The 13,558-nt window shown below is 28.6% G+C and overlaps 1 protein-coding gene across 2 annotated transcripts; it reads left to right on the top strand.

Annotated features, from left to right (window-relative positions):
* The first annotated feature begins 7,320 nt into the window (after positions 1-7,320).
* On the top strand, positions 7,321-13,299 carry LOC140769050 (26S proteasome non-ATPase regulatory subunit 12 homolog A-like). 2 transcript variants are annotated; one of them, XM_073109585.1, is made up of 11 exons: positions 7,321-7,454; positions 7,851-8,045; positions 8,946-9,053; positions 9,163-9,267; positions 9,392-9,448; positions 9,554-9,750; positions 11,190-11,289; positions 11,369-11,481; positions 11,594-11,747; positions 11,831-11,908; positions 12,905-13,299. In XM_073109585.1, the coding sequence occupies exons 1-11, from the start codon at positions 7,452-7,454 to the stop codon at positions 13,121-13,123; spliced, it is 1,329 nt and encodes a 442-aa protein (XP_072965686.1). In that variant the 5' UTR covers positions 7,321-7,451; the 3' UTR covers positions 13,124-13,299. The 2 variants fall into 2 exon arrangements, with proteins under 2 accessions (XP_072965686.1, XP_072965685.1); XM_073109584.1 differs by lacking the exon at positions 7,321-7,454 and having other exon boundaries at positions 7,845-8,045.
* Positions 13,300-13,558: the final 259 nt, after the last annotated feature.

Raw genomic sequence — 13,558 nt, forward strand, 5'->3', positions numbered from 1 at the left:
TATATATATATAATATTTTGAGTTAAAATAACTAAAATACCTTTAATTTTTTAAAGTGACTAAAACTTAATTAAAGATATTTTTGTAATATTTTTAGTATAGTTAATTTAGAATTATTTTTACATATATTTAGTAAATTATATAACTCAATTTATAAATAATAAAAATATAAATTATTAATTATTAAACGATAAGGTGTTATGTATTAATTTTCCTTCAGTATTTTGATTGAAACTTGTGTGAATCAGGATGATTGAGTGCTTAAGCTTCAAATACGTGGACTCTAAATTTCTATACTTTTTAAATAATTCAAAACGTGGATTATATGCTTTTATTCTTCAAGGGTTGACCTAATTTTGAAAATGTGGGCCACCGATTTCTAGAACAAAATTTAAAAAAAGAATCCAAAAACTCAAATGACAATTAGATCCTACAAAGAAGTAATTATTAATTACAATTTCATGTTCTTTTAATTTTAGTCATTGTGTAAAATATTGAGTTATAGTTTCATTGGATGAATATGAAAAATCTATAGATGACTTATTATTCATGCACAACCCAAACATAAATCTAAGACAATTTAGGTACTTAAATCATCTTTTGTTTCTTTTGAAAGAGATTGGATATTTCTTTTCCTTGTTATGTCATTTTATTGGCTTCTATTATAGTAGACTTATTTCACTAAAAGTTAAGCATTAAGAGCAAGTGAGTAGGTTTTATATTGAGCATGAGGGCTAATATCAAGCAAGAAACTTAGATTAATAAAAGAAGAAGGTTCCTTGTAAATAGAGGCAACCCCATTTTAAATATTAATTGGAGCAACAATAATAGCTGGAATTTAGCAGTCACTAGATTCCCTACCAAGGATTGATTAAAAAAAAATGAGTGTTTTAGACTCTCTTGAACAAAATGGGGGAGGATTTTAATCTTGTCATTATAACTCAGCCTTAAATTATCCATCTTTTCTTGCAAAATAAAATAAAATAAAAGACTATGCTGATTACTCACTAGCTTAATATTAGAATCAGTATCTTTTTTATATAAAAAAAAATTAGTTATCACTTCATAGGGTTGATTGAAAAATAGTAAATTATTTAGCATATTATATAAAAGCTAAAAATTATAATAAGTGTTAAGTCACCGATCACTCTAAAAGCTTAAGTTATTAGAGACTTTTATAGTCCAATTCCTTTCTTGAACACTTCTAAAATGTGAAATTTTGATGACCGAAGAAATGGAATTATTTTAAATTGATAAAATTTTATACTTTAAGTAAAGATGGGCATGACAAATTGTGAACACATGATCTTAGATTTTGGTGGTATGTTAACTCACTAACTACTCTAAAAGTTTTAACTATTGCAGAATAGTGGCTTTTATATTTTATATTCTAATAATAAGATCAATAGTTTATTTTAAAATAAAGTATTGAATAGATCAATATTTTATATAAATATATATATATTTTTACTACCATAGTAATATAAAGATTTTAAACGAGTTGTTTAGATTAAAAATTGACAGCAATTTTATAAGTCATAGAGTGCTTATAATTTTTACACTATAGTTACGTAGAATGATAATAAGTTTAATATTTTTCTACCAAGCTTATAAGGTGGTAGCTTACCTATCCCAAATAAATTTTTATAGGTATTATGTTTGGAATAAACTATTTAATTAAAAAAGGTTTGGGATGAATTAGTTAGGTAAATAAGTTTGTGAAGAGGTTTAAAATTTAAAACTCATAAAATGGATATAAAAAATTATTAAGCAGTCGTGGGTTCAAAGTTGTTATGTCTTACATTTTCAAACAAGAGATTAGGAGATTAAATTTTTACGCCGACGACTTAACTTATATTACTTATAAATTATAAAATAGTTAGCTTATACTATTTTAAGAATTATTTAAATTGTAAATCCTAATAGACATGAGATATTTGCATTGTCTCACAAGTCTTACATATTATAAAAAAATATAACTCAGTCTTACTAATTAACCTCCAAATGCAGTCAACATTTTTTAATCTTAATATACTCTCTATGGACTTTTTCTCAACAACAAAAAAAATACTACTAAACCTCTTTGTAAAACTTATTTGCTCGAGTAATCCACCTCACAAACTTAATATTAGAATGAGTCTATTTATTTTAACATGTTGATTGCCACTTTAGCTTGATTGAAAATTATTAGATTATTTATTATCTTATTTAAAAGCTAAAAATTATCATAAGTGCTAACTCATAAACTACTCTAAAAGCTTAAGTTATTATAACACTTCTGAGCTAACATATTTTAATAGCCCAAAAAATAAAATTAATTTAAATATGTGGAGCTATATATATATAACAATTCATTTTTAGATAGATTATCTTACAATCTTTTTTTTTTTGTTACATGAATTCACTCCCAAATATGACTAGTTATTAAAATTTCATTGAGTTAATCCTAAAGATAAAATTACACTTATATTTTATAACGTTTTTATATAATTTTACAAAAAACTTTAAAAATATCATAATTATCATTACATTCTTTAGAATATTGAGATTGCCATTAAAATATTTAGACGCTTTTAGAATTGCCAATTTTTAGTAAAATATTTCTAACAAATTAGCAAACATATATAAATAACTAAAATACTTTTTCTCTTTCCTAAGTTAAGAATATTTTTAATATTTTTTTGTCTTAAATAAAAATATATATTGTTTACTATACTATAATAATATAATATTAGGCATAATATTTGAAAGCTTTTATTCTAAATAATTTTATGCAAGGGCAAATTAGTTTTCTTAATTTAAGTTGTGTTTAAATATAATCCGATAGATTTAACTAACAAAGTGACATTTTTAAAAGAATACAATAATTTCTGTGTCAATTATAATATTTTAATAATAATTATGTGAAAGTCTATAATTAATTTAGATGTCTTTTTTTCTAATCAAGGGTCCGTATGTCTTTCATATTATAAATTACAAGATTCTAAGTTACTCTATCAGAAAAATAATATAAAGAATATTAATGCAAAAAAATCTTGAGTTTCGAATGGTATAAAAGTATATATATTTACTTATTAAAAAGGCATAAAGTAAATAATAAGATTTTAAAATATATACATGAAAAAAAGCATACAATTTACCTCTTAAATTATTTCAAAAGAACAAAAAATTGTATAGTTTTATATAATTTAGATTTACTCTATTGTCTCTTAGATGTACAATATGATAATCATAATTTTAAAAGGTGAACATTATTAAATTAAAAAAAGATAGCCATTTGTAACTACATATCTTTAAATCATTTATAATAATATGTCATCTAAAAATTAATTAGTAACTCTAAAAACCCTATGCTACGCTATTACTTTGTCTATTATCTTTAGAGATGCCATCTACTTCGGTGATAAATTTTATAACTCATTTATATAAAAAATAATTGATAAATTTTGAGCTCATAGAAACAAATCATAATAAGCCAAAATTATATGCATATAACATAAAATACTAGGAAAGTCGAATGCATAATTTCTGTAATAAGTTGATTTAATCAATAGGCTATAGCGTTGACCTACTTATATAGAGAAATTATTATTTTATATAATTCAAATTATTAAAAATCATGTTGTTTTAAATAGTTTAGATTTACACTTTTATTTTTCTACTATGCAATGAGACAGTAAATTATAATTCAAAAATTAATGAGACAACTACATTTTAAGTGGTTACAGATCATTGCTATACAATCTAAAATTTAATTAGTGATTTTTAGTTACAGTGATTTTTAATAAGTCAATTTTATGTTATAATCTTACATAATATTTTTTTTTTAAATTCACTTATTTCGCTAACAAATTTAATAACTCGCTTATATGAAAACAAATTTGATAAACATAACGTTGTAGATTAATCATAGGCTAAACAGAAAGAAAACCTACGTCATCCGTCATAAAAACATATCATAACGAGCTCAAGATATGTGTATATATTATTAAAAAAAACTAGAAAATTGAATCTATGATCTCTATCATAAGCTGACTATCACTATACTACAAATGACATATTTACATTGAAAAATTATCACTTTAGATAGTTCAGATTATTAATAATTATATTATTTTAGATAGCTCATATTTATATTTATATTTATATTTTTAAATGTGTAATATGATACTAACTCATAATTCAAAAGGTGTGTATATCATTAAATTAGAAAAATCAACCATTTGCAATTATATCTTTAAGCTCTTAGAAATCAATCCTAATAAGAGTATGTTATCTAAATATTAGTTAATAACTTTTATAAATTCAATTATATGTTATAATCTTATGTTTCATTTTTGGAGATGCCACCTATTTCGATGATAAATTTTATAACTCACTTATATAATTTTTTGTTAATAAATTATGAGCTCATAGAGTAATAATAAACTAGATAAAAATTAGTCTTCCCCAGTATATAGGTTAAATAATTATGTCAATTTATCTTCAAAAATAAATTATAAAAAAAATATGCATATAACATATAAACTCAATCATTCAGTTATAATGACGATTTACTTAGATTTAAAAAATATCATTTTAGATAGTTTAGATTATTAAAAAGTTGTATCCCTTTAGATAGTTCAAATTTAAAGTGTGATATTTAATCATAATTTAAAAGATGAATATATTATTATACTAAAAAAACAATTATTTGAAACTACTTATTTAAGTTATTAGAGATTATTTCTAGTGAGGATATGTCATTTAATAATTAGTTAGTAATTTTTAATAACTCAATTCTATATTATAATTTTGTGAGGTGGTTTTGGAGATGTCACCTATTTTGGTGATAAATTTTATAACTCACTTACATAAAATAATTTTGATAAACTAAAAGCTGATAGATTAATTTTAAAGCTAAATAAATAAATAATTATTTCAATTCTCCTAAAAAATAGACCTTACTGAGTCAATATATATATATATATATAACATATAATATTTTAAAATCGAATTCATGATTTCTGTTATGAATAGATAGTACTCAATTACTAGGCTACAGTGGTGGATAACCTACTTATATAAATATTTTATCATTTTAGATAGTTTAAATTATTAAAAATTTATATTGTTTTAGATAGTTCACATATACACTTTTATTTTTTAGATATGTAATGTAATATTAAACCATAATTCAAAATATGAATATATAATTAAACTAAAAAAATAAATCATTTATTGCTATATCTTTAAGTTGTTAGAGAATATTTCTAGTAAAGGTATATCATCTAAAAATTAGTTCTAATTTTTAATAATTTAATTCTATCTTATAATACTGTGTATTATTTTTAGAGATGTCACCTATTTTAGTGATAAATTTTATAACTCACTTATAATTTTTTTTAACAAACTAAGAGCTTAAGTTAATTATAAGCTGACAAATAAATTTTTCTGAAATAGAAGTTGAATAATTAAGTCAATATTCCTATGAAATAAATCATTAGGATACCAAATTATACACATTTAGCATAGAATCTATGATATATGTCATGAGCTAAGAGGGCTTAATTATTATGCTATAGTGGTGACATATTTATATAGATAAATTATTATTTTAGATAATTTATATTATTAAAAATTATATCATTTTAGATATTTCAAATTTATATATTTATTTATATAATAGGCAATGTGATATTTGATTATAGTTAGGTAAATATATCATTAAATTAAAAAAAATTAACTATTTGTAATTACATCTTTTAAGCTCTTAGATATCATTTCTGATTAGAGCATGTTATCTTAGTATCTTTTAGTTATCCAATTTTATATTATAATATTGTATAACATTATTAGAGATGTCACTTATTTCAACAATAATATTTATAACTCATTAAATAAAATACTTTTGATAAAATATGAACTGTAAATTAATCATAGGCTAAACAAAGGAGTTAACCCTCTTCGATATACATGTTGAACAATTATGCCAACATTTCTAAAAAACACATCATAATAAACTAATACTATGTATGTATAGCATACAATATAAGGAAGTAAAATTTATGATTTATGTTCTGAGCTAAACTCAATCATTAAACTATAATAATGACCTACTTATATAGAGAAATTATCATTATATATAGTTCAAATTATTAAAAATTATATCGTTTTAGATGGTTTAAACTTACACTTTTTTTTATGATGCACAATATAATATTTAATCATAGTTCAAAAGGTGAATATATAATTAATTTTAAAAAAATTAATTATTTATAACTATATATTTTAAACTATTAGAAGTCATTACTAGTAATGGTATGTTATCTAAAAACCAGTAAGTAACTAAATTTTATGTTATAATCTTATATAACATTTTTGAAAATGTCAGCTATTTCGGTGATAAATTTATAATTCACTTACATAAAAAAAGCTTTGATAAACTAAGAGCTCGTAAATTCGTGATAGGTTAAACAAAGAAACTAGCCCTCCCCCATTATATAGATTGAACAACTTAGTAAACCCTCAACTATAACAAGCCCAAATTATATGCATGTCATAGAATACTAAGAAATTAATTCATGATCTCTATCATAAGTTAATAGAGCTCAACCACTCAAGCACTTAGATTCAGTGATCAACAATTTACATAGAGAACTTATCATTTTAGATAATTTAAATTATTTTAAAAAAATTGTATCAATTTAGATAATTTGAATTTACATTTTTTATTTTCAGATACGGGATGTGATACTAAATAATAATTCAATACATCAACATATCATTAAATTAAAAAGTTATGAACCATTTGCAACTACATATTTTAAGTTGTTTGAAAATTATTAAAGAATATTTTTAGTACAAGTGTGCCATCTAAAAATAAGTTAGTAATTTTTAATAATCTAATGATATGTTATAATTTTGTGTAATATTTTTTAGAGATGTTACCTACTCTACTGATAAGTTTATAACTCACGTACATAAATTTTTTTAATAAATCATAAGCTTTTAGGTTAATTATAGGCTAGACAAAGGAGTTAGCCTTCTCCAATATATAAGTTAAACAATCAGGTCTAACTCTTCTAAAACATAGACCATAACGAGTCTAAATTATATACGTATAGCATATAAAATATCAAGAAATTAGCTACATTATTATAAATTGATTGGACTCAATTACTCCACGGTGGTGGTGAATCATTTAGATGAAAATTATTTTGTGTGCCAAACCTAATTCGGTAAAATAAGAAGTGGTTATATGCATAAAAACCCACAAAAGCTCTAAAACTTCCATTTGAGGTCCTACCTCGCACGTGCCAAGCCTAACGAGGACTAAAATAAAAAGCTTGTTTGGTCGGCGGCAGCTCTTAACTTGCAACGCACTCTTTTCATCTCTTCCTCCGCCTTCGCTCTCTATTCTCCACTCTTTTTAGGGTTTCTCCTCCTCCGCCTTCGTCGCCGTTCCGAAGATGGTGAGATCTCTTTACTCCTCCCAAACCCCTCTCTCTAGATCTCTCTTCTCGAATGATTCAGTGCTGTAGATTCGAAAGCTTTGCTTCCATTTCGAATCCCTCCTTGGATCTAAATTGCAGTAGTATTGCGCTAATTCCTTTCTTTTCTCATCCGATTGCGCGATTGGAATCCAAATTTGGGATCTAGGGTTCCGTTGATGCAACTAGGAGTTATATTTCCTTCCGCTTGATCTCTTATTGCTCTAATTTTTTCGCTTCCATTTCTTTCAACTGTGCATATTCAGTATAAATTAGTTTCTTGAGTACTTGCGCAAAGATCTGTTTTTATTTGAAAAATTTATTGGATGCGATGGTATCTTCCAGTAGGGAACTGACATCAGAGGTTGGTGAATGCAGGGGGAAGATCAAAATCTTGATGCTGCCATTGAGTCTCTTCTGAATGTGGAGAAGCAGATGAGGATGGCTGGCGAGGTCGCGGGAACCAAGAAGGCTGTCATTGACATTGTGGAGCTCTGTTACAATGCGCGTGCATGGAAGACTTTGAATGATCAGATTGTTCTTCTGTCGAAGAGGAGAGGCCAGCTTAAGCAGGTACGCTTTGACATGAAATGCAGAAAAGCGTGCCATATTTGTCCAATTGGTTCTCTAGGATTTCTTCTTCTGTGTACATGCTGGCTAATGCATGTTTCATATTTTAACATCACTATTACACATGATTATAACTATAGGGATAAAGTTTTAGGACTGTAGGAGGATTAACCACATGCAAATTGATTGTATAAAAAGTTAATATATAATTACTTCTTAACAGCTGGTGCAACTTTGAATAACAATTGAAATTTGCACTTATCATTTTGGAATACTCGTGTCGAAAGAAGTTCAAACAATATTGTTTGCTCACACTAAGGTAAGTTGACCATATGCAAACAAGTAGAGTAGATAATAATATTTTTAGTTTGGATAATGATTTATCTGCACATTTTATCTTCCAATTAAACTGAATCAAAGAAAGGAAGCAGCTAAATTTTAGTTTCATCAAATTCAAGAAAAAAGATTTCCTTGATTGTACTTAAAAGATTGTATAGTGCTACCTTTTTTTCTTGTTGTCAAAGCCAAAAGCAGATGTGGACATTGAGCTCACAACCTTAACCATATTTGTAAATAGAGATCAAAATTAAAGCTAGGCAATTTGCTAATTTGTATCTCTGAAATAAGACATTCATCGGTAATGATAGGTTATATAGAAGTTTTGAGAAGATAATATATGTAATTTAGTTATACATAGGCTTCTTGGCCTTATCTTACTAAGAACTCACAGGTTAAGATTAGGCAAGATGGCCTCATTGACAGTTCTTTGATTCTTATTATGGATTTTTAATCTTTCTGTATTTGTATCTTGTTGAGATGTCCCTTGATACATTCTCTAATTTTCCTCTCTAATTGTACTTACTGGACTTTTTTTTTGCATGCCAAAACTTTTCTTGTTTGCAGGCAGTTACTGCTATGGTACAAAAAGCAATGCAGTACATTGATGAAACACCAGATTTGGATACAAAAATAGAACTCATCAAGACACTGAACAGTGTCTCTGCTGGGAAGGTAAGCACATTATCATGCATTGCAAGATGTCGTCTGCTTGAAGACGAATTTATGTCCATATAGATGTCTTTGCTCACACTCAAGCATTAATTTATATATTTGTTTGCAGATATACGTCGAAATAGAGAGGGCACGCCTAATTAAAAAGCTTGCAAAGATTAAAGAAGAACAGGGACTTATTGCTGAGGCTGCTGATTTGATGCAGGAAATTGCTGTAAGTTGGTGTTTTTAGGTTGCATCCAAGGTTTTTTTATTATTTGAAGCTATATTCCTTGGTCATTATGACTAGTTTGGAAAATGTGCCTTCTAGTCCTTTAACTGACGAGCTAGCTCTTCAGGTGGAAACTTTTGGAGCAATGGCTAAAACAGAGAAGATAGCATTTATTCTTGAACAAGTATGATTTGATGCTGCATTTTTTCCAGCCAAAAAACTCAATTATCTGATCATTTGTACAAGTTTGATGCGTCAATAGTTTTTCTTATAAGCAAAATGTTACCAGGTTCGTCTATGCTTAGATCGCCAGGATTACGTCCGAGCACAGATATTGTCGAGAAAAATTAGTCCTCGAGTTTTTGATGCAGATTCATCCAAGGAAAAGAAAAAACCAAAAGAAGGCAATAATATTGTTGAAGAGGCTCCTGCAGACATTCCTTCTCTCTTAGAGCTGAAGCGCATCTACTATGAATTAATGATTCGGTATACTAATTCTTATCTTGTAGTATTCCCTGCTTGTGAATTTTCCTTCTTTTTAAGGTGAAGTTGATATAGATTTATGAATTATTTAAATCCAGTTTTTATTTCTGAACTCGTCATTTCTAGAAGTAATACTCTACCTAATAACCAGAAGGGTAAATTTATACCTGCCGTAGGTTATGAAACATGTATTTGGTTTTGAAAGTTCTACTTATATGTAGAATTGCTGTTAAATTGATGAAGTTTACTGTTGTCACATCTGAGATGTTAATTTCACAAGTTATTTGCTATGGCATATATATCATTTTGAAGGACAACTTAAACATGACTGCTTAGTATACAAGTTGCAATCCTCAATTCTGCAAAAAATTCAGTGATTGAAGTGTAGCCCATGGTTATATCCTTTCATAAGTTCTAGTCAATTTTTGATCCTGTCTTCTAATAGATTTTTATGTGGATGGCATGACAAGCATCACATATCAGTCTTAGTAGTTCTAAACAGCATTTTGATATGATTTATTTATACCATCATAAGAGTAAAAAATCACTTGATTCAAGTGAAGTTTGTCTATTATGGCTCATAATGCTCTTTTCCAAGTTGCATATATGAGAAGTGAAGGCAGTGATGGCATTGAGGCCTGTGTTATTTTCATAACTTCCATTTAGTTATAGAGACTAATATTTTGGTAAAAGCACCCACCCAGGTATGATTTGTAAATATTAGATAATGTCTCTCTTTGTGAATGTCAGACTTCATATGTGGCACTTTATTAGATATTTGATGATCATAATTATCTGTAAGGAAATATGTACCTCTTTAGTTGTCTTCAAGTTTGATCCCGTGCACCATGTATTGTAACTTTTCACCGCCTAGTCATGGTGGAAATGGCATTCATAACAAATTCAAATCTCACTGATATTCTTGCACATATGTGTATGATTTCAATGTCAATAACCATATTGCACGGTAAAATTCATGGTTCGAAGTTTTGGTTTCGGTTTTAGTTTTGACCCCTAGAAAAAATGAATATTTTAGGCCGAAATGGAATGGTTTTAGCCTATTGTAGTTCAAACTAAATATCAAAACTAGAAGTCTTGATAGTTTTGGCTTTATCTAATAAGTTTCAGCTTTGGTTTTAATTAAGTTTCGACCATTATTGTTGTGTTTCAGGGGAAACTTCAAACCATGGGAAAATTGGTTGTAAGCTTGTAAACCAACCTTGTAGTTTACTAATTGGTTTCGTTGAGTAATAATTGGATTGAGGAGATAATTGCATGTGTTTTTGGATGCATGTTGTCTGTTGTGTTGATGTTTTAGATGCTTTAAGAAATTGGTAGTGTACTTTGAAGCTGTGTATTATTCTAGTTGCCTTCATCAATACCTCCGTAGGTATTCAAGTTTGATAATTGGTAAAAACTAATTAGGCATTCTGTCTTTGTAGGTATCATTCTTTTCACAATGATTACATGGAGATTTGTCGTAGTTACAAGGCGATATATGATATTCCATCTGTGAAAGAAGATCCAGCACAGTGGATCCCGGTAAATGAAGTATTTTTTAGTTATTTTAGTTATGATGCAGAATTATGAGGTTAGATATATGTGTTTTGTTTCTTCTTAGGTACTTAGGAAAATCTGCTGGTATCTAGTGCTGTCACCACATGACCCGATGCAGTCAAGCCTTCTCAATGCTACTTTAGAAGATAAAAATCTTTCTGAAATTTCTAATTTTCGGTAGGTGCTTTCCTGGAGTAATATTTCAGAAACCGCACCTCTACTATGGGATTTTTATGATTTGTTCTAACATCCTTAAGTATGTTGATTCTGTTGTCTCCCATCATCATAGTTTACTGCTAAAGCAGCTGGTTACCATGGAGGTGATTCAGTGGACTAGTCTTTGGGAAATGTTTAAGGATGAATTTGAAAATGAAAAGAATTTTCTTGGAGGATCTTTGGGTACCAAGGCAGCAGAAGATTTGAAATTGAGGATCATTGAGCATGTATATTTGTTTCTTCTCAGTTGTTAACTTTCTCATCCATTCTTTTTCTGCATTGCTAATATATAGAACTGGTTTTCTTTCAGAATATCTTGGTAGTCTCAAAGTACTATTCAAGGATTACCTTAAAGAGGCTTGCTGATCTATTGTGCCTCAGTATACAGGTTTGCTTGCTGTCCTTCCCTTTCTTGAATGTGATTCGTTTGGTTATTCTGTCACATATTTCCATTTATATCCTGTTTGTAGATTTATATCTGTTCTAGCTAATTGCCGTTGGATTGTAGTATAATCTATTATATAGCATTCAGAAGTCTTACTGTATGCATCCCCTTGGTCGTGGATAAGTTAATTTGAAGGACTAGTTTGTTTTCATGTGCTTTTTATATGGTTTTGACTTTTGAGACATGACACCATGCGGAAAACTTGCTGGCCGACACATAAGCAGACTGCAGGACTGCCCATGCGACCTACAGGTTTGAGGTTTAAGCCCCAGAAGCAGGTTGGGCTTAATTTTCATGGCAGGTCATTGGATCCTTCAGTGACCTGGTTAGGTCATGGGACTGAAATAATTTTTTGTCCAATTTATATTATGGGTTCTTTGTTAAGAGCAAGTTATTTTTCTTTTCACCTTTCTGGGAACATGTATTTCAGTGGAAAGAAATACAGACCTATCTTGGATAGGGAGTGGAGGACATACACTTGAGACAAGTTTTATGGTTGCCTTGATTGTTAAATCTTTTTGGGTTGCAAACAGCTGATGCTCAATTGTCAGGAAGATAAAGCTTATGGAATTGTATGTCTACCTATGAAGTATATCAGCAATCTAGTTAACCATGCTGTATAAATATATACTGTTTTCATCACTCTTTTTTCTCAATTCTCTACATATGATCCTACCAGTGAAGTTTTAGTATGAAGTTGGTCATTTATTATTTCTTCCATCTAGAAATATTTCTCATATGGATGATTGGTACCTCATCTGTTGTAATGCTACTAGTTTGTAGTTTATAATATTTTTTTAATTTAGTTGTCTGTGTGAAGTCCTTTTGACCCTAAATCATTCATCTTTTATGGACTAGCCAGTAGTTAATTTTCATCACCGTGAGGAAATGCAGTAATTTCTTGTCATTTTAGTACTCAATACGCTTTCATTGCACCAGGAAGCAGAGAAGCATCTGTCCGATATGGTGGTCTCTAAGGCGCTGGTAGCGAAGGTTGACAGACCCAATGAAGTAATCTGCTTCCAGACCGCGAAAGACAGTAATGACATCCTCAACTCATGGGCAATGAATTTGGAGAAGCTTCTCGACCTCGTCGAGAAAAGCTGCCATCAAATACACAAGGAGACGATGGTCCACAAAGCTGTCCTGAAAGCTTGACTATTATCATTGTTGTGACATGTTACCTTAGGTTTATTTCTGGTCCTTTAGCCGTGTTGCTCAATGCAGACAGTCTTGCTTTTGGCTCCAGAAGTTCACTGCATTTTACTGTTTGTTGTCGAGATTTACATCATGTAGCAGATGATAAATACAGTTAAAAAGCATTGTTGGGACTATTTGCATGGTATCTGGGTTTACCTAATATTCTATGTATCAGGACTACCACCATTGATATTTCTGGAGTAGATCTGCCAAAATTTTCACTACATCCTTTTCTTTCAATAATGGATCCTTGCTAGTGCTGGTGTCGTCAATGAACTGTTAATAAATGTTTGGAATTACAGGGGCCCTCCTAATCCACTGTCATAACTCGTTCTACACAACTTAGAAAAGGTGTCATGTATGTGATACGTTGTTCTACGCGTCCTTTTCTTG

Source organism: Typha angustifolia, chromosome 10, assembly GCF_048772165.1.
Source record: "Typha angustifolia cultivar Huaian chromosome 10, ASM4877216v1, whole genome shotgun sequence".
Taxonomy (NCBI): Eukaryota; Viridiplantae; Streptophyta; class Magnoliopsida; order Poales; family Typhaceae; genus Typha; species Typha angustifolia.

Coding starts and splice junctions, on each gene's coding strand:
- LOC140769050 (XM_073109584.1), top strand. CDS start 7,845: ATGCAGGGGGAAGATCAAAATCTTGATGCTGCCATTGAGTCTCTTCTG. Junction 9,449..9,553: donor TAGCATTTATTCTTGAACAA/GTATGATTTGAT, acceptor AAATGTTACCAG/GTTCGTCTATGCTTAGATCG. Junction 9,751..11,189: donor TACTATGAATTAATGATTCG/GTATACTAATTC, acceptor CTGTCTTTGTAG/GTATCATTCTTTTCACAATG.